The following is a 21,506-nucleotide window of genomic DNA, read 5'->3' on the forward strand; positions in this document are numbered from 1 at the left end:
AATTATAAAAGGGTTCAAAATTCAATTTTGCTGTGTTGATTAATCATTTAATTATTGTGGCGATGTAATGTTTTTTTTACTAAGTATTATTGTATGTAGTATTTAGTTTTATTGATTTTGGAGGATACACTGCCCTCTAGTGGCAACAGTAAATAAGACATAACGCTCATCTAGCGCGTATGCATTATGAGACTCTTCCTGTGGGCATAGTGAATGAATAGAGCAACCTTCCAGTAGAAAGTATAGATCTTGTAAAGAAATAATTATCTCATTCATATCGATGTCTAGCAAGTTGCTCACTAGTTAGGATGTGGGTTGAAGATGTGTGGTCACTCTTGTTGAGCTTCGGTAAAAAAAGGCATGTTATAGATAAACTTCTATGTTTAATTGTGAAAAGTGTTGAATATTATTGTAGGGGTTAAATAATTCAGGCGGCCCGGTAGCACGAGTGGTTAGCGCGTTGGTCCTGGGTTCAAATCCAGGTGACGTCCACAAGTGAGGAGTTAGCATGTTATTCACAGGCCTGTGTGGGTTTCCTCTGGGTACTCCAGTTTCCTCCCACATTCCAAAAACATGCACGGTAGGGTGATTGGACACTCTAAATTGCCCCTAGGTATGGGTGTGAGTATGCATGGTTGTCCGTCAAGACAGCTGGGATTGGCTCCAGCAACCCCCGTGACCCTAATGATGATGAAGCGGTTCAGAAAATAAGATGAGATGGGTTATATACAGTAGTACCTCTACATACGAGCAGCTCTCCCTACCAGATGCTTGAGATACGAGGAAAATTTCGGGCAAATAATTCGCTCCAGATACGAGAAACATTTCGAGATGCGAGAAAGCCAGGTGGCCATGACATGGGAGGCTGTTTATCATTGTGGCGCACTGTCTTTTTTTACGCATCTCTTTCGTGTATAACATATCTACGAACACTGAATGATTTCTTCACACGAGTTTCTCCTACGCATGGACATGAAAACGCACAACACGCATGCGCGGGCAAAAAGAGGGCTTTCTGGGTAATGAAGTATACTCGTGCACACAACACCGATAGCCAATGGCACCCTTTCTGAGAATAAAACTTCATTACCCACAATCAATACGTGGGTAGGCTGAGCTGTTGCATTTCCTGTTTTTCCTTCCTTAGCCTGTTAGCTCCCGCGATCGCTCATTCAAGACTACTTCTCATTGGCAAGTGGTTGTGCGTTATCCTATTGTGAGGACATTTGTGTGCATCAGTTTCGGAATATTTTGAAGGGAATACAACAGCAAACAGGCCATCGATAGCGAACGCGAGGGTGGAGGCGTGGCAAACAACTAACCCGGCCAGAAGGTAAAAAAAATTAAAACAAAATTAGAATTCAGTTTTGTGTAAAGTTACATTAAACGTATGTTTGAGTGTGTCTGTATATATTAATCCAAGTTAATTTAAATTTGTTTGTTCGGTTACGAGTGCGTTGCCGTGGATAAAGTCCCCCCGAACCACCACCCCGCCTGCTTCTATGGCCGTCTGTGTGCCCTCCGCGTCTAATTTTAGTTCTATTAAACACATTTTAGTACTATTAAACCACTCGTTATTTGTTACTTTGTCAATAGATGGTGAATTAGAACACATTAAAAAAAAATCCAACCCAATATCCTGTTTTGGGTGTTTTTCAGAGGGTTGGAACGAATTAATTTGTTTTAAGTTCATTTCAAAAGGAAACGTTCGCTCGAGTTACGAGAAGATCGACATACGAGCTCAGTCCCGGGACGAATTAAGCTCGTATGTAGAAGTACCACTGTAATTCTGTATGACTATCATGCTAAGAAGTAGTTACGAAGGGCTAATCATTGGCCTAGCAGACACAGTTCAAGTACTATTTACTGAAATTACATTCATCTTCCATACCGCACATCCTAGTAAGAGTTGCGGCCTTGCGGGAGCTGCTGGAGCCTATCCCAGCTAATTTCGGGCAAAAGGCACACTACACCTTAGACTGGTCGCCAGTCAGCCGTGGGGCACACAGAAACAGACAACCATTCTCACTCACAATCATACCGCCACCAGCGGGATTCGAGCCCGCGCCTGCCCGCACCAAACTTTAATACACTTTTGAAAGTACACTTTTCCCCATTACCCCCAAAATGTCTGAAACACATGACTTAAATCATCAATACCTGCTGCCCTAACTGCATTCCTAAAACATAACACATCTGGGGCAATATACCCTGAATTAGTAACACCAGTTTCTCTTGCGTTTGTGTGAATGTGAAATGTCACATATGACTCACTCATCCTCATCCAGTAGTTCGTCATCACTGCATAACGAAGAGTATCGCCCCTTTGCTAGAGGAGGTACTTGCAGGAACATTTCCTAGATGAGATTGTTGTTATTCATTAAAGTTATAAATAAACAAAGCTAGTACAACAACTGTTAACAGCTAAGTACCCTCTCATCTTTCACTGAATGAACACTGGCATAGCATGCATCCGTTTCTTCAGAGTCATCAGAATCACTATCTGGTGGAATCAATGATGAAAACCGGTCAAGCAAATCGTATACGAGGAGACATGAAGTGTAATCATTCATAGTCATCTACTTACATGTCTCAGGAAGGCGGGGGATTGTTTTCCTGGGCAGAGCTCCTTGATGAGCAGATTCGTTCGACTGTTTGACCTCTTGAGTAGGAGACGTCATGGTACGAGGTAGAGCCTTCGGAGTTTGGGCTTGAAGGAGTTCATCCGTCTTGCTAGGAGGAGGATTGGGGACAAAGGAGAAAATGAGTGGTCAACAGAAGTTTGGGGAGTAAGAAAGGAGTCCTCTAGGACCATAGTGTCAGGAGGTCGCAGGAAAAAAACCCACAGATGGTTGATTCTATCCATCTTCTGTTGGAGGGGGAAACAAATACTTAAAGCAAACTGTTCAGTCCTTTCTCATTCCATTGGAAAGGGGAAAAATGGGATTAGTTTACAGCCATGGCATAAACAAAAGTATTCTAAACAATGGCAACCTATGGTTGGAGAACTGCCTCCCACAGTTCTGATAGCTGCTCCTGAGTCAGTGTACACCATGATTAAAAAATTATGAATCCCCACTCACAAAACCTGTCTCTGAGCTATTTCTGTCACATATTATCCCATCTCTCATTTGGCAACAAGTTTGAACATGCACCGTCCTGTGAGATAATACTGTATGTGTAAACAGCATACGATCCAATGCACATTAAATGCCTAAATTCTGTTGAAGAAATGTTTTTGAAAGATTTGTTTAACATAAATCAATATTCCATATCCCACTCTTTATGAAATTCCTCCCATTGCAAGATAAGAGGGAGTATAGCACAAGTATGTTTTTTTCCAAGCATATACTCTCGTGGTTCAAGACTGAAATTAACCCTCAAGGTCCTTCACGCCTTCAAACAAAGACAAAAACACAGAAAAAAATCAGGAACAATGAAATAAAGGTGCACCATTTAAAATAATAATTCATTCTTTCATTATCCATATTGCTTATCATTACAAGGGTAGCCAACCAATCGCACGGCACAGAGACTGACAACCTCCACTTAAAATATTGCATTATATTTAATGTAATACGAACATTAATACATTTCCTTCTTTTTTGAGATCAAGTCATGTCTATTGTCAATTATCCATTTCACATAACTAGTGTCAATCACTAATAAAACCCAGTTAGCTGGCTCATTTTTTACTTAGGACTGCACAAATCTGAGGTAATGTCAAGCTATGCATGTGTCTAGAATGAGAATTTTACTCCACCTGTCGTTTTTGGAGAAAAACTAAACAAATAATTATTAAGGTAGTATTTTTTAGATAAAATATAATTTACTGAATCATCATTAATTTATATTACATTGAAGGCACTAACTAATATAGAAGTTCATTTTCTGAAATCGTCGAGCCCTATGCACTTTATGGTAGGATGCAGTTGTGCATGTTCAATTTATTGTGCTCTTGCTAGAAGGATGAAATATTATGACGGTGACGACAGAAGTAAGGATGTAGTGCTCACGACTGAAGCAAACAGTTGCACAAAAACTGAAATGTTTGCACATGGACTTCAGAGGTTTATTAACCTTTGGAGTTGAAATCTTGCCACCTGCTTTACGGCGTTAAATTTGCATTTAATTTTTCTGTGAACTCTAGCTACCACCAACATTTAAAGAAACAACTAGCTGGGTTGACTGATAACTTAAAATTTTCCAGAATTACAAGTACCATATTTTCTCACATATAAGCCATATTTGTAACAAAAAAAAGATGACAGTCAAGGGTACGGCTTTTTTGCACAAATTACACTTGACATTCATGACAAGGCAGCCGATACGGTTATTTATTTCAAAATTGAGAAAACGCTAAACAAAAATGATTTTGACGGCTAAAAGGAAATTCAAGAAAAAAAATATAATATCTTGCATAAAACTTGAAAAACTCACTTACTTGTGCCTGCCATTGCTTGCTCAGGGCGCCGCCATCGTACCGGTAGTTAAACGTGCTCTGGCTGGCCAGAAGTGAGTAGCCTTGATATATGTTTTCGTAGTGTTTACCATGTCAGCGCACCCCAATAGTTGTTAAGGCTAATCGAAGGTCTTGCGGTCGATCATTAAAATATCAGCCTTGATACCTGCGTAATGTATCTAATTCTATTATTGCATCCAGAGACTTGGTGATTAGGGGTGGTATGACAAACTAGACCACTACGGACACACTTCCTGGTTTTACTGCTCACGTAACTTCCTTTTTGAATTTGTCCACGTGCCGGCAACACCCTTTCGGAACATGCAATGGAATGTGCAATCCAGCAGACAATCCTTTTGATTCATACAGTATCTCAGAAATACCACGTCCGATGATTTTTCTTAAGATTTTCCCTTCAAAGTAGCACATTTGTACTGTAGGAAGGCTGCTGGCCCCGACGGAGTACCTGGGAAGGTGCTCAAAGCCTGTGCTGACCAGCTGGCTGGTGTTTTCACAAAAATTTCAATTGTTCCCTGCAACAATCCATCATTCCATCCTGCCTGAAATCTGCCACCATTATCCCTGTCCCAAAAAAGCCAAACATTGACAGCCTGAATGACTATAGGCCTGTTGCACTCACGCCTGTAATCATGAAATGCTTTGAAAAGTTGGTCGCCCGCCATATCAGGAATACAATCCCTCCCTCAGTTGACCCTCACCAGTTTGCTTATAGAGCAAACAGGTCCACTGAGGACGCTATCGCCATAGCTCTACAGACAGCACTGAGCCACCTGGAGCACCATGGGAATTACGTGAGGATGCTTTTCATTGACTATAGCTCAGCCTTCAACACGATAATACCGGACATTCTGGCTGACAAACTCTCCCACTGTGGACTATGCTCTTCCATCTGCTACTGGATTAAGAACTTCTTAACCAACCGATCACAAACTGTTAGACTTGGTCCCCACCTCTCTTCCTCCATTACACCGAGTACTGGCTCCCCTCAAGGCTGTGTACTGAGTCATCTTATGTACACATACGACTGTACACCGACCCACCAGTCTAACTCCATCATCAAATTTGCCGATGACACCACTGTGGTCGGACTCATCTCATTTTGCAACAAATATATGGTTATTTAATTCATAAAAATACCTTAGCTGTGTAGCCTCCTACATTTGAATTGGTTACAAAGAACTGACAAAGGGATCAAGATTTAGGTTCTGCATAAACTGTTCTCAAGACAAGAGAAGTGACATAACATATTCACAAAGAATGAAGAATAAAATATTGTGAAAGCGCCACATGACGTCAACGCAATCATGATGTCTAACCCTCATATTCTCATGAGTTTAAGACTATTCTCAATACACCACCTCCCTAATATAGTCCAATGACAGGAAACAAGCATTTTCACACAGTTCCTCCTATTTTGCAGAGAAAGATCAGCAAAGGGAATGGGTACACTTATTTTGTTATACTTCTACAGTTTTGCCGCCACGACCCCCGAGGGAATAATCCGAAAGTTCACCAGCTTGTGTACGTATTTTTCTCATAAAAATGCTGGTTCATTCAGTAGTATTTATACTATATGGAAAAAAATATATACATATTTACTCATCTTCGCAAAGAGCCGCTTTCTTCCAATGTCAAGTGCCATTTCAGAAGTGAGTTCTCCTGGGGTGTGTAGAATTTTACAGGCTTCTACCGAAAAGTAAAACCCAACTACAAAGCAACAACCTACCATACCCTTTCTTGACGCCCCAATTTTAATGATGTGCGAGAAGGGAAGTCTTTGCATATTTCAACTACAGTTACCGAAAACAGAATCATGGCTAACTTTTTAATCAAACATTAGCATGATCTTTGAAACAAAAATAGCTTGAGCATCCTTCAAGTACATTCAGATTTGAGCTAGCCTAAAACTTGGTGTCCCAAACATGAAAACACAGCAGCTAAGGGCACTTCACTTCTGTAACATGAAAATAGATGAAAGCAGAGTTCATAAGTCTTCTATGAGATGCGAATGGGAGAAATTTCAGCACGAACATTTGTAAGAAAGGAAGAAATAGTGATACCTGCTCTGTGACGTTAAAAAGAAGTCCTCTTTTGTGATGATATGATCAATTTCAAAGATACGTTGGTCGGGAAAATAAAAGGCAGAAACAGAGAGGGGAGGAAATGACCAGTTCACCAGAAAATGAGTAGGCGGCAACTAAGAACACTGACGACACAAAAGAGCATGTGAATATGAACCGTCACACGCAAAACTGTGAAGAAACAGTGGAGAAAATGAAAATCACTTCTCCATCTATTCCGCACTCTCTAATCTATATCACTTGCAGTGTTTTGGACGATTCTGTCCTGTACTTTGACTTCCTCCCTCTCATTGCTGCTACTTCCTGTAGCGAAGAGAAGGCAAAGACTGTGTGCTCCCTAAAAGGATTAGTGTGCCACTACTAGTGACTTACATATCTACCAAAACACTGGTGCGCAATAGAAAAATGCATGCCATTGTCTACAGCAGTGTTTCCCAACCACTGTGCCATAAGCGATGGTCAGGTGTGTCGTGGTAAATTAAATTAGAATTACAATAGTTATGTTACAAAAGTAAAAAAAATGTCATACTACAATAGAAAAAAAATAATATTATGAGATTAAGATCTAACTATTACAAGCTTAAATTCGAAATATGACGAAGATTAAATCATAGATTGTACTATTACAACATTCAAATCGTAATATTATAAGATTAAAGTCATTTTGTTTCTTACTTTTATGTAACGTGAAACGAAAGTTGCATGGTTTCACGGGCTTCAACTTTTGTCGACGCTGAGTCTGTTGAGTAAAAAACTGCTGGAAAGTTAGAAGATTTAAGTAAAATTGGGATTAAAAAAAGTCTTAATGTCACAAGATTTAAGTTGTATGGTTTCAAAGCCATCAGCTTTTGGCAACGTAAAGTTGCACAACATTGGTTTTCACGTAATATAAGAAGATTTAGGTGATATTGGGACCAAAAGTCATTACATTATGAAATTTACTTACATCACTTATTTCTACATTACTGAAAGCACAACTTTTGCTCACATTAGTCGGTGTGAAAAATTTGATTTTGGAATAATTTATGGAGTTTGTTTTAATCCTGATGATAAAACCTTGATGAGAACAGGCAACATAGTTTTGAATAAGATTTTCAGCTAGTAGTGACCCTAGAGATTTTTTCTCAATGCAGAGGTTTGGGAAACAGTGGTCTCCACTTCAGGATGGATTGGGAAGCACAGTGTGTACAAAAGATGGCACTATTTTCGTCTTAAAACAGCTTTTTCTCAATGATACATCTGCTTTATTTACAGCTTAGACTAGTGGTTCTTAACCTGGGTTCGATCGAACCCTAGGAGTTCGGTGAGTCGGTCTCAGGGGTTCGGTGGAGCCTCTGCTACGGAGGTCAAGACACATCGACTCAACATGTCTTTTCAAGATAACATGCCCCGCTTGACCATCACTGGCTGCAGATGGTCATGTGACATTGCTTGGCCAATCAGTGCTGCAAGGAATTTATATGTCTTGAATTTGAAAAAAAAAATCATATTTTATTTTACACAAAAGTAGTTCAGTGAATGCTCATATGAAACTGGTGGGGTTCGGTAGCTCCAACAAGGTTAAGAACCACTGGCCTAGAGGTTTTAGTAGACATGGGTATATGAATGACATACACTTAAAAGAATACCTAATCATAAGAAACAAGACCAATGAAAATCTCCTTGCCAGATTTGATTTGGTGCGAGACTAAACTGAATAACACCCTTACCTTGTCTATAAATATAATGTGTCCTAATGAACTTCTTTATAAAAAAAAAAAAACTTTGAAACTTCCGTTTTGTTTTTAAGTTAAGAAAAGAAAAAAATGATAAAAAACATTTATTCATTCATTTTCCATACCGCGCAAAGGGTTGGGGGTTTGCTGGAGCCTAACCCAGCTCAGCTGACTTAAGGCGAAAGGGAGTACACTGATCGCCAGTCAGCCGTAGGGCACACAGAGAAACAAACGGCCATACGTACTCACAATCATACTACCACCAGCGGGAATCGAGCCCGCGCCTGCCCGCATCGAAGTCAGGCGTGTGAATGTCTATACCACGAGGCGACTTGATACAAAAGCATATCTTAAATATAGCTTATTTTTTCTTTGCTTGGAATTCGATCTGTCCGCACTTCTCCTTTTTTTATAGCTTGCTTGTGTCTCATTCTTGGTTAGTTTGTGTGCACACTTCTCTCCACTATTGCATAACTGAGGTAAAGGTTTTGACCTAAGCAATTGATTTCCTAAACAAAATGTTCTGACTCTGATGATGACTAAAGTATATTTGTTCAGTCACTGTGTAGCCTGATACCATGTACCTGCAGTCCAGCAATGTTCATTGGTGCTATGTAAAGAGTAGCAAACTTACCTATCAATTCTTGAAGACAGTACAGGATGCCTGCTTGGAATTTTTGGGGGCACTCTTGATGTAGACCCTACTTTTGGAGGAAGAGGAGGAGCATTTCTCTCATCCTTGGGGGTAATGGCAAGGTCCATGGGGCACATTTTTGGTGTTCCATTGTTTTTTGAATCCTGCGCATGCATGTGAAGGGAAAAGGTTTGTGGTTGACTTTGGCAGGGGATGACATAAGGTCTGTGGTCAGCTTCTGTTGTTTCGTTTGGACTGGAGTTGTTGGATGATGATCGAACCTGAAAACCCACTTCTTTGATGGACGTGGTGTGTTGAGGTGAGGTGGGGCTTTGTGCTAAGGTTGAGGGTGTCAAGGCCAATGTGAAGCGTTGCGGAGGGCAGTTTAAGTTGCTCCGTGGAGGCACTGGTGGGAAAGAGGTTTCGCTAGCTGGGAAAATGAGGGAGCTGGGTTCAGAGTCCAATAGGATTGGGGCACTGGAGCGGAACCGTGTCCTCTCTTTTGGAACTGGACACTTTCTCTCTGCATCCCTGTCCGCTTCATTAGTTTTAACAGTTGTGATCACCCTGCCTGCCTCTGCAGTGTCCTCCGTTACCCTAGAGGCTGGTCTGTCCCTAGGGACAGGTTTTTCTCTCTCTTTGCGTACAGCAGGTTCGGGGGTTTTTGCATTTTCTTTCTGCGCTTCGTTTTGAAAAGCTTTATCATTCATTAGCGAGATTGCTTTCCCACTTAAGGGTCCAGTCTCCTCCATAGGCTGATCTCCCTCGCCTCTCACAGCCTGTACCACGATTGACTTTGATTCAAATTGTGGTGAAGGGACATCTCGTGTTTTCACCAGGCTGGCCAGGATCCGTCTGCGGTGACCTGGAAGTGATACTCCCATCTGCTCCAACTGGTCTGGGGTAAGATTTTGGCATTCTGAGAAGACTGACAGGCCTGCAGTCTGAAAGGCTTTACAATACTGTTCGAGACGAAGCCCACTTAACCAGTCCCACACAGCGACATCAGATTCAGGCTGAGACATGGCATTGCAGTGTTTCACACCTCAGATCATAGTTCACTCTGTGAAAAAAGGAGTTGAAAAGTATTAGTGCTACTTTTCAGAACTCTTGTGCCTCATTTTAAAGCCAAAAAAATACCAGTTTCATCCAACAAGATTATAAACGCCTAAAGTCCTAATTTACAGTAGTTTCTATTGCATCAAGAGAGCACTATAAAAAATGGATGAACGCAAATGAAATAAGTACTTTCTTCCAAAAAACTGACTAAAATGGAATTCAAATGGATTTATCCATCAATAATTTTGCCGATGTTTTATTTTTATTTATACAAACTGTGTAAATAGTGCAATCATTTTTGCTTATTTGTTCAGCCTATGAAAAGGCACTCATGTCTAATGTCAAAAGGGAAGTATTAACAAAACAGGGAAGTGTTAATACGTAGAATACATACAAGTAATATATTTTTACCTATTTTACTATAATCAGCATCTCTCCCTGATTTTTGGTCTATGAGAGCTAAAAGGTAGTTCAGAGTTCAAATATTATATTGAACTATTCATCTAAATGCAATTGTTAATTTATACTTACCTATAAGCCAGAAGTGTAGCCAAGGTAATGATGCCTTAAATTATTAGTGCTTTTTCCAGATTATTTCATGATCATACACAGCTTAACGAACATACACAATCAAACAATGCAACCAAGCTCTTAAATAGGAAGTACGACTTACACCATAAACGTTGGCGCACACACGGCATGACCAGTTTATCACACTCAAACAGATCCCTCTTGCAGCATTTAACATCTTGCATCCAAATAGATTTGTGACACAATATGCATATAAATCCTCCAACATAGATTTTAACAAACATGCATTTGGAAACTTGGCATGTCCTAATGTCAACTACAATCATCATGTGCGAAAAAAAAGTGTCTGTCCTGTTCCGAAAGTAAGGATATTTAGCAATCAAGTACACTTTGAGGGGTTTTCACAGCCATAACAGCGACGCGATTCATTAGTCATAAGTTAGTGCAGAGACCTGTAAATGTTGGCTGGACAAAAACAAAATATGTGGCAGCAGTAATGAAAGTCTGAACTAAAGAGGCAAGTGAACAGACTACAGAATTAGTGAAATACTACTCAGCAGTGAATAATGGTGAAACAAGTGCAATTTCCTTTCAAAGGTTTAATAATTTAAAAAAAAAACTTCAAAATAAATTAATCAGAGAAACGGAGATTTAACAAAAATATTAATTAAAAAAAAAACTCTGAAAATAAATTAATCAGAGAAACGGAGATTAAACAAAAATATTAATTCAAAAAAACAACTCTGAAAATAAATTACTAATCAGAAAAAAACGGAGTTGGGAAAGAAAATTCACAAAAAACAGGAAAATAAACTATTTAGAAAAACTGAGTTTAAAAAAATAAATAATTCAAAAAAAATTAATTAATTTGAATAAATTGTACCCAAAAAATTATTGATAATACCATCACCATTTCTTAAAACTATTGACATCACAAGAGTACAGGAGGCAGAAGTGGGCGTAGGACTCAATAGAAACAGCATAGGCAAAATTGAAAGTTGGTCATAAGTCCCGAAAACATGAGGATGTATCATACTAGTTCCAAAGGGAGGGTGAAACACCATAGCATTTTTGGCAATGCTGGCCGGGGCAACAACGCCAGCTAAAGCCAAGTGAATTTTGTTGCTCGTACTGGCAGTGTTTTTGCTGTTCCAATTTTCTACAAAACACGAATGAAAGTCGCCAGTGACGTTACTCGGTAACAACTGGAGTTTTCGGGCCAATGGTTAAATGCGCTTAAAACTGTTTGTGTTGTTGTTGTTTTTTCAAACAAAGAAAATGAATCTAGGTTTGTTGCTCAGCAAAATCAAATCTATTGATCTCAGTAATGGAGCCATACCCCACCATGTGATAGTAAGCCTCAAAGCTACTGTAATTCTCATTAAAATGGCACATGTAAACACACAAATGTTACACAAGCATAAATACTTGATTTCCAGATCTTGAGCTTTAAGAAAACACAAAACTTCATCTAATGAAGCATTTCACTCCTTAATCTTCATTCTGCACCTCAGGTGTTGGTTTTAGGAGTGGGGCAGATTAATGGCATTTGCATTCATTTTGTTAGCCTAATTTGCTACTGTTGCTCACAACGCTCTTCTTTGTGGTGATAAATTTAGAAGACTTATTTCCTCTTTAAGAGGACATCGATGGTTTTATCTGGGGAATATGGTCTTACTACCCTTGTAGGTTGCATTTTTTTTCTTTACTACTTTTGCCTGTCGTGTTAATGTTTGGTAAAGATTTATATGTTGATGTGGCAGTAAGGGAATGCATTTTGTTTGCAACAAGTCTGAGTCCTCCGTGAAAATAATGGCACAACGATCTGGGTGAAGCATGATTCAGGCATGTCTGTATGTCTTGTGCCAAAGACTACAAAAGAAAGCATGAGTACACCCAGTCTTTTGTATGAGGCCTGCTTATGATTTGCTGTCCACTATCCTTCTAACACAACAGGCAGATATAGTGGTAATCATTACGAATTTGAGCCAGATTTCCCATTTCGATTAAAGTCCACTTCTTTCTCGTCAGGTACAAGATCTGCTTTCAAAGTACTTAGGATCGACAATGGTAACTGTCAAAACCATTTATTATTTCTGCTAGCAATTCTCATGTGTGTGATCCCCACATAAATAAAGGAGGAAACTGAAGAGCCTGTAGAAAAATAAATATAAAAGCATGGAAGCAAAACGGAACTCCACAGAGTAAGACCCAGAACGGAGTTTCCAACTCAAGGGCTCAGATGTGCTACCCAAAACTTAACAATGCCATAAATGTTGAGCTATATTGTGAACTGTGAACCAAGATGTTGACAGCTGGGCATACACGTAATATTTATGATACCAAACATGATAAGCAACTGGGCATCTCCTGTTCCGGATTTGAGTGGTCTAAACTGTACCACTGTGAAGCTGTGAACCAGAGATCATATCTTTACTGAGCAAACAATTACTTACCCAAAATGTCAACATATTCTTAAAAATGCTGAGGTTGACAGTGAGGTATGCCATTTGTGTAACTTCCTACATCCTTTTCAAATTCACCATTTTTTTTTAATAATCCACTACAGACCTGTCAACCTCGGCCAATTGCTCCCCTTATTAATGATTGCAATTCCCCTTATTAAGCAAAAAAAAAGCGTACAAATGCAACGCAGCACATAGTTACTCACATAGGGCGCACTTAAGTCTAAAATTTTCTCCAAAGTAGATGGAGTGCCCAATCAGTATGCACTAAATTCCAGATTCTGTAGATGTCGCTGAATGACGCTGACAGCTTGACTGTCTGGGTACATTGCTTGCTGACAGTGAAAAGGCGGACGTGTGAAAGGCGAATGCACGTGCACATATCACGCTTCAAGCATGATGATTAGTACTAGACGATGACGTTTTTGTCTGCTACCAGTGACCGAGACGATCCGGATTATAGCCAAAATGGGTAAAATGAGATTGCTTGAAAAAAAAACGAACTTTGGAAAAATCCTGTATAAAAGTGGTTATACAGCATACACAATTTGAAATGATAAAAAAAACGTATGAAATACAGGAAAAACATAAGATGAAAGGTATGCCACTATAGTTTTCTGCAGCAGTGTTTTGTTTTCTGCACATTTCAATTATAATTTATGTCCCCACTCTCTCCTATTGTCTTCTTATTCACATCCCACTGCTTCCCTCTCGGATACAAAACAGCCAATAAGGGGGTCTCTGTGCAGGGTTTACAATAGACCAGTCTGTTGCTCGGGTAAGTCCGTGCACACACACACGGTGGGGGAACACTGTTAGCCGCTGGTCACACATTCTAAAACAAGTAGTCACTTAATAATCTGTATGAATAGGTTATGGGATTCCTCAGGCAGTGTTTTAGGCTTCACACTCCCTTTTGGGCACATGCTGAGCAAGGATGTGGACATGCAGCACCAGGCTTTCCTTTTAACGACGCATCAGAAAAACTATTGAGGTTAAAGGTCACAGTCTGTTACAGATCTGGGAAATGAAAATCTGTGAGATTGTGTTAAATTTCAAGCAAGTCACATTCACAAGCCACAATATTAAGCACACAGGCACATTTCTATATTATTTTGGGCATATTATATTTTATTATTTTAAGAAGAGTGGGCCTGGGTGATATGACAAAAAATGTTATCTTGATTAAAAAATAGATATCCCTATCTGTCGATATGGATAATTAATACGACAACAATCACATCTTTTGTCTTTCAAATTTGAAATGTCAAAATGTCTGTGAATAAGTGAATAAATTATTTTCCTCGTTATTCAATTATGAAAACTAACTACAATAACTTACTTTAAAACATGAGAATATAAAATATGATGACTTTTAAGTGTTTGGTTGTTCTATTGTGTAAGAAAGATAGGACAATTCCTTCATTACACTATGAAAAGGAATGAACAATAAAAACCTGCAGCAATTTTGACAGGCATCTTTGCCTTAAAATCAAAAGTTGCTGCGCAATACAAAATAAAACATCAACTGAAGATATCATCACAGCCCCACAAAAAGAAAAAATGTAAAGTTACCTCACATGTAGCAATTTAAATTAAATTAAAAGTTGGATGAACTGAACCCAAGTTTAAACGTTTTTGATTTTTGCAATGTTTTCATAACATATGAATAAAATGTTGAGGCGCTGCTGAGGTTCAGTCAATCGTGTTTGAGCTCAGTGTGCCTCACATGCATTCATAAGGAAAGATAAAGACGGCAGGGAGACTTAACTTGGATCTTTTAGTGGGTCGGCTCGGTGTTGTCCTGCATCTCACAACCGCTCATCGTTATAGTCATTTCACTTTCATGCTTTGTGTGCACTTTTCTATTGCTAACTCTGCTGCTAAATGTTTAGCTGCGCCTCACCATCGTTGAACGTTGGTCTGGAACTAACGTTCATGATGCATCAGTGCCAACATTCTTGTAGTGTTGGAGTAGTGTAATTGCAGTTAATATTGATCTACTTTTATTGAAAGTTTTTATTATTATTGTTGACAAAAATTATTTGATGATAATTACTAGTCTCATTTCATTGACCAGGTCTAATGAAGATATTACCGCTTTAAATTGTTTGATTGAAAACGTTCATTCAGTCTTCACCCATTTTACTATAGACTTAAAAACTGTTTTCTAAAATGTCCTACTGCATATTTTCTAACATTGGTGTATATGTTTAACGCAAAGTGTTTCTTCACATTTCTCTTTAATGATGAATCAAAATCTATTCAACCACTTTCTATAGTTTTGTGGTTTTTAACTTGTTGGCCTGGAACCTGGCCCGTTTTGTATACACTTAATTTAAATAAATTCTTAAAAATAAAACAAAACAAAAATACTACGCTGTATCATGCATCTAACTGAGATATGAAAGTCATTTCAAGTTAGTTTTGTGATATCCAAAGAAGGACGGCCCGGTGGCGCGAGTGGTTAGCACGTTTGCCCCACATGAACGGTAGGCTGATTCCACACTCTAAATTGCCCCTAGGTATGGGTGTGAGTGTGCATGGTTGTCCGTCTCCTTGTGCCCTGCAATCGGCTGGCCACCGATTCAGGGTGTCCCCTGCCTCTGGCTCGGAGTCAGCTGGGATAGGCTCCAGCAGCCCCCGTGACCCTAATGAGGATAAAGCGGTTCAGAAAATGAGATGAGAGAATATCCAAAGAAATACTATATTCCCTTTACAGATATGGCCATGATCTGGTTTATTTCTGCCGTAATTTTGCAGCCTGTGCTGTTTTCAATGGTTGACTGATTTGAGTCAGACATGTCATTGAGGTCTCATGTAAACAGGAGCAGCTCATCAGTTGAGATCAATGATGATTTTGTTCTCGTACTCTATTATCACCATGCATCTCCAGATAATTCCACAACATATCAGCATCCAACAAAGTTGATAGTTGTATTTGCCAATACAAAATGTTATCAATTTGAGCATTTATACTGTCAAGATTTTTATTGAGTAGTAAATTCCAGGAATTTTTAAAAAAACATTCAGAAAAACAAAACAAAAATCTACTTCCGTCGTCATATACAAGATATATGAAGTAGTCTCATATTCTCATGAAGCTGTTTCAATGTTCAGAACAGCCATTAAAAAAGTACATACACTCACCCATATTGTTTGCTTTCAACCCATTTTCTACAACATCTCAATGATGACTCAGTCTTGCCGGTAAAGAAATGCATCCCAAAAATGTCCACTAGTCTGGTAAGCATACAAGTGTCTGTGCGAGAAAAAGCTCCCACTTTGTCCTCACTGAGTAACACAATGAGACAGCATGATTCAAACTCACAAACAAACATCATGAAATCACTTAGTAGTACTTTAGTAAGCACTTTGAATTGCCTTGTGTGGAACTGTGACTGTAAATTTGCCATGCCTTGGTAACGTGTGCAGTCTATGACCGTTTCAGCGCTTTCTCACCCGTGCACGACAAAGACTGTCCCAATTCTTAAATGGTATTGTGCACATTCTATTGTATGCAAACAAGTAATTGAATTGAAGATATCTACCGTGTAGTTAACTTAAAAAATATTATCATGGGCATCAAATTTTCTCCAGAGCGACATCAAAATGGTTCTATATATTTTTTGCAAGATATTATAATAGTAAGTGAGGACTACTTGATGTTTCCCTCAATTCCTGTCACATGCCAACAATCCCAATGTTTTGTTAAATGACTCAATCGTGAGTAAGGCAGTGAAAAGAAAAGAGAGAGCAATGTTATGGGACTAAAGATAAAGTTTGGCTAGTTTAATTGTGAGGCGTATTTGCCATAGCAATATCCCTGGTCTCAAAAAATGGTCTGGTGTAAAAAATAATAATAATAATAATAATAATAATAACAATAATAATATGAAAATGAGTAGGAAAAATAAATGAGTCAATTTATAAGAAAGACCTGTACAATCTGCTGAAATGCAAAACACAAGTAGGGTTGGAAACACTAAGATATAAATGTGATACAATCAGATTGTCATTTCACAACATTGATCAAGATTACAAAATTATCTGGTTATGTTGAAGTAACTTATTTTCTCGCATACAAGCCGCCTCCGTGTATAGGCCGTACCCTTAACATTGCCTTAAGACCGTTGAATTTTACAATTTGTCTCGTATGAGCCGCCCCCTGATTCACAATTTTCACCTCCATATTCATGGTTTTGATAGGGAGAACAAATGTGTTACTTTGAAGGGAAAATCTTTAAGACAAATCATCGGAACTTGTATTTCTGAAATACTGTATGAATCGAAAGGATCGGCTGCTGGATTGCACATTATTTAGGTCATTATCATAAGGAAATTATGTCTATCTTGACAAGAACTTGATCCCTTTTAATGACAGAAATGTCAATTTTCTTACCAGAAGTTTAAGATGTTGTGGCGGCCATATTGCTTCTAATGTCGAAATATCTCGATTTTTTCGATGGTTCATATTACTGCAAAAGTTGTCACTTTCAGATAAAAAGAAAAAAAAGAAAAGTGGAATTCTGTTTTATTACAAAATCACAAATGTACAATAATTTTCTTTGTGTTCCAAAAGGGGTTTGCCTGCAAATTCAAATAGGAAGTCACGTGAGCATAACAACCACAAAGTATGTCCGTACCAGTCTAGTGTTCACCAAGTCTCTGGGTGCAATAATAGCGTGCAATACAAAATTACACAGGTATCAAGGCTGATATTTTACTGATCGACTGCAAGACCTTTGATCAGCCTTAACAACGTGTCAGAAATATAATAATTCCATACGTAACTCCACGTTTCTGTTGTATGCTTTTTTGAAAGCTTTTGCCCTTTATTCAAGTATGACATACTCCAATTGGCTAGAGCAATTCGACACACATTGCTACTTGGGTGACTGAAAACCAGAATACCAACATTAACGTTCAACTACATTTCTAATATTGTACAGGTCTCCTTCTGGCTATCTAATGGATCATCTAATCAGTAGGATAAGTGCATTGTTCCTGTTGTAATGGAACTAATTTGGTCACTGTTATCCAAGTGGCAATGAATAAAGAGAGAGAAAATCCCTGTTCAAAACACATCCTGGGGAAAGGTTGAAGCTTCGCACATTGAAAAGAGCTGAATGACATCAATGGAAGGATAAGGAAAGTTCATATGTGTAAATCGAGCAAGACTGGAATTTTACCCACTGCATTATGACAAGCCACAACGCTTTTGAAAATGTGTCCTATGGTTTCACGTTATTATTTTTTACATGTGGTAAAATTGGTTGAAACCACAGTGGTCTTAGAAATGCACACGATAGTGACTATCTACTAAGTAAGATGAAAGAAAATCTTTTTTTTAACCCAAGGGCTGCTTTAATGTATCTAGCACAGGATGTCTTTGCAAGAAGACGATTAGGGTATTCTGTTGATAAATGTGCTGCCCTATGTGAGAAAGATAGGCCCTAGTCGCAAGTTGCAAGAAGAGAACACAGATAAAAAAAACACCCAAGATTGGCTATGCACAGAACATTTGATTATTTCCTCAAGTGGCCTTCTACAAGTCCTGATCTAAATTCTATTGAACATCTCTGGAAAGGACATGGCACTTAGAGTCCTTACCCTTCAAACCTAAGAAAACTGGAGCAGTTTTCGCATGATAAGAAGACTCAAATACCTGCAAAAGTATGTGCAATCTCATTCAAGAATTACAGGAAACGTTTGACTTCATCATTGCCAACCGACGTTGCATTATTGAGTTGTACTTCTGCTATTGACCAAAAACTTATTTTCTACTGCATTTAACAAAATGTTTAAAACCATTCACTTTTATTTCCATGGAGGGTTCTACACACAGATGTTGAAAATTACAGTCTACTTTCATCTTAACTCATTGACTGCTATTGACAGTAGTGGACTGATAATTTACTGAAACATGAATATTCATACCCAGTCCTCCCAGTTTAAATGATCTGTACGTAGTTGCCAAAGCCAGGAAATTAGATAAGTGGAATGACTGATGACTAGTTTGAACAATTGGATGCTACCATTTGGTTATTTTGTTTTGTCCTACTTTATGAACCATTTAAAGAATAGATCCAACAATGGTCTCAAATTCCTCTCAGACAATGACATCACTTTATTCGTGAATAACCGACATAAAAGACCATTTCAAAGCAATACGATAAAAAAAACAGCGATTTAATAAAATGAGTGTTGCTGAATGATGTTTCGTTGTGAGAAGCTTATCCCGAATAAATTCCACTGAGGATCAATCCACCTCATAGACTTCCACTTGGCTTGCCACATGGTAAAACAACATTATTAAGCAGTCGACATAGAAAGTAGAAACATTTCAATCAACCTGCGTCTAGTTATAATGACAATTCCAGCGTCAAAGTCATTAGTTTAACAGCTATTTGGCAGAAAGCATTTCCACGAGTGCACATTGAGCTGTCAGTGTAGCCAGTATAATACTGACTGTATGCTGTGTGAACCACCACACAGCACCAGTACATCATTAGTTTCTATCAGCTGTTTCGAAAAAGTTGTTCTGCCAGGGGTGCTGGAAGAAAAAGTTATTAATGAATCGCCTTACCTTTTTAGTAACCGGTTGAGTGAAGAAAGTTTACCCCAAATTTGATGTCAAGTCATCCTTCTCAACGACCGTGAAATGAAATAGCGGTGTAGTACATTTTCTCACGGATGAAAAACAGCAGCAAACGCTAAGAGCTTCACGCTGACTCCATCTGAAAGAAGGTTGCATTTGAGTTCCGTTTACGTATTTCAAAATAAAATAATTTTACTGCATGTAACAAGTCTAGTCTTTTGTTTTACATAACAGGAGACGGGCACTTCTTCCAGGATTCTTTTGCTGATTATAGGGTAATTTACGCAACCCTTATTGGTAAATGGTGATCACGTGGCTAGCGGGGGCACTGGCCGACTAACAACTCAAAACAAAAACGACTTATATCAAAGTTCGCTTATTATCCTTGTGCTCGCCGCATATATCTCCATTACAAACAAACAAGACCCCTTAGAAGAAACAATACAGAAAGCACAATGGACCTTCAATAAACCATTAAATCAAAGTTATTTGTATAAAAGCCAGTAAACTGCATTGTATTGGTTGCATGGTCATGGCCTACTTTAACCAAAAGAGGGCGGGATTACATAAACTCAAATCTGTTTACTCGCAACATATTTTTCCTACAATTTGAAACAACTATGTGGCATGCATATGGGCTAATATCAGTGCCATTCAAAAATTGAATATAGAATGCTAAATTTAAGCAAGTCGAATTTAAATTTACCAATTCAAATTCAATTTCTGATGGTAGTGGGCGATCAGCCCATAGAGACCACTCATCAACACACGCCTATTTATTAATGGATGCTGCAGTACAAAAAAATCTGAGCAAGTATTTGCCTTGAGGGCCCGGCAGCTGAGTGGTTAGCGCGTCGGCCTCAGTGGGAAACCTGGGTTCAAATCCAGGTTGGTCCACCTGTGTGGAGTTTGCATGTTCTCCCTGGGCCCGTGTGGGTTTTCTCTGAGTACTCTGGTTTCCTCCCACATTCCAAAGACATGCATGGTAGGCTCATTGGACACTCTAATTTGCCCCTAGGTATGAGTGTGGGCGTGACTGGTTGTTTGTCTTGTCTCCTTCTGCCCTGCAATTGGCTGGCCACAAATTCAGCGTGACCCCTGTCTCTGGCCCGAAGTCAGCGGGGATAGGCTCCAGCACCCCCACAACCCTAGTGAGGATTAAGCGGTTCAGAAAATGAGATGAGATGAGATATTTGCCTTGAGATACGAGTATACGAGACAGTCAAGTGACCGAGACACGAGAGGCTGCTTATGACTTTCTCGCCGCAACTCTCTCGTGTAAAGATCTCCACGACCACTGAGCGTTGCATCTTTTTTTATTTTAATACTGTATGAGAGTGGTGTACGCGTGGCGGTGCTTGATCGCCAATACGAGAGGAGTACTTCCCAGACAGGTTGGCAAGTGGTCGTGCCTTACGCTATTGTGAGAACATGTGTGTGCGTCATTTTCAGAATATTTTGAAGGGAACACAAAAGCAAACAACCTTCCATAGGTTCTTTTTAAAAACTCCGACTGAAAGTCAGCGTGCAGGACGGGCAAAATCGAGCCAACCCGGGAGAAGGTAAAAAAAATTAAAACAAAATTAGAATTAAGTTTAGTGTAAGGTTAGATTAATCTTATTTTTGAGTGTCTGTATTGTAATCCAAGTTCATTTAAAAAAAATATGTTATGTTACGAGCGCATTGCCATGCAAAAAGTCTCTCTTGCTCTCTCGGTCTCTCTCGTCTGTCTGCACTGAATAATGTCTCTTTTTATTCAACATCATAACCACTAGATTATGTTAGTAGATGGCGAATCAAAAAAAATAAAAATGTTCTCCAATATCCTGTTTTTTTGTGTTTTTTCTTTTTTTATAATTTTTATTTAGTTCATTTCTATAGGAAAAGTTTATTTGAGATACAAGTAAATCGACATTCGAGCTCGATCCCGCAACACA

At 38.9% G+C, this 21,506-nt stretch overlaps 1 protein-coding gene across 4 annotated transcripts in view; it reads right to left on the minus strand.

Moving 5' to 3' along the window:
• Positions 1-19,811, minus strand: part of arap1 (ArfGAP with RhoGAP domain, ankyrin repeat and PH domain 1) — a 58,434-nt gene extending 38,623 nt beyond the window's left edge. For 2 of the 4 annotated variants that reach the window (XM_077611252.1, XM_077611251.1), the window contains exons 1-5: positions 19,558-19,810; positions 8,914-9,976; positions 2,588-2,733; positions 2,433-2,503; positions 2,275-2,357 (exon numbers count right to left, since the gene is read on the minus strand). In XM_077611252.1, the coding sequence (XP_077467378.1) occupies positions 2,275-2,357; positions 2,433-2,503; positions 2,588-2,733; positions 8,914-9,938 (1,325 nt within the window). In that variant the 5' untranslated portion in view covers positions 9,939-9,976; positions 19,558-19,810. Of the gene's footprint in view, positions 1-2,274; positions 2,358-2,432; positions 2,504-2,587; positions 2,734-6,543; positions 6,654-8,913; positions 9,977-19,557 lie in introns of those variants that run through there. The other 2 variants (XM_077611253.1, XM_077611254.1) reach the window with 2 other exon arrangements.
• Between the last annotated feature and the right edge of the window lie 1,695 nt (positions 19,812-21,506).

Source organism: Stigmatopora argus, chromosome 10 (genome assembly GCF_051989625.1).
Source record: "Stigmatopora argus isolate UIUO_Sarg chromosome 10, RoL_Sarg_1.0, whole genome shotgun sequence".
Lineage (NCBI taxonomy): Eukaryota > Metazoa > Chordata > Actinopteri > Syngnathiformes > Syngnathidae > Stigmatopora > Stigmatopora argus.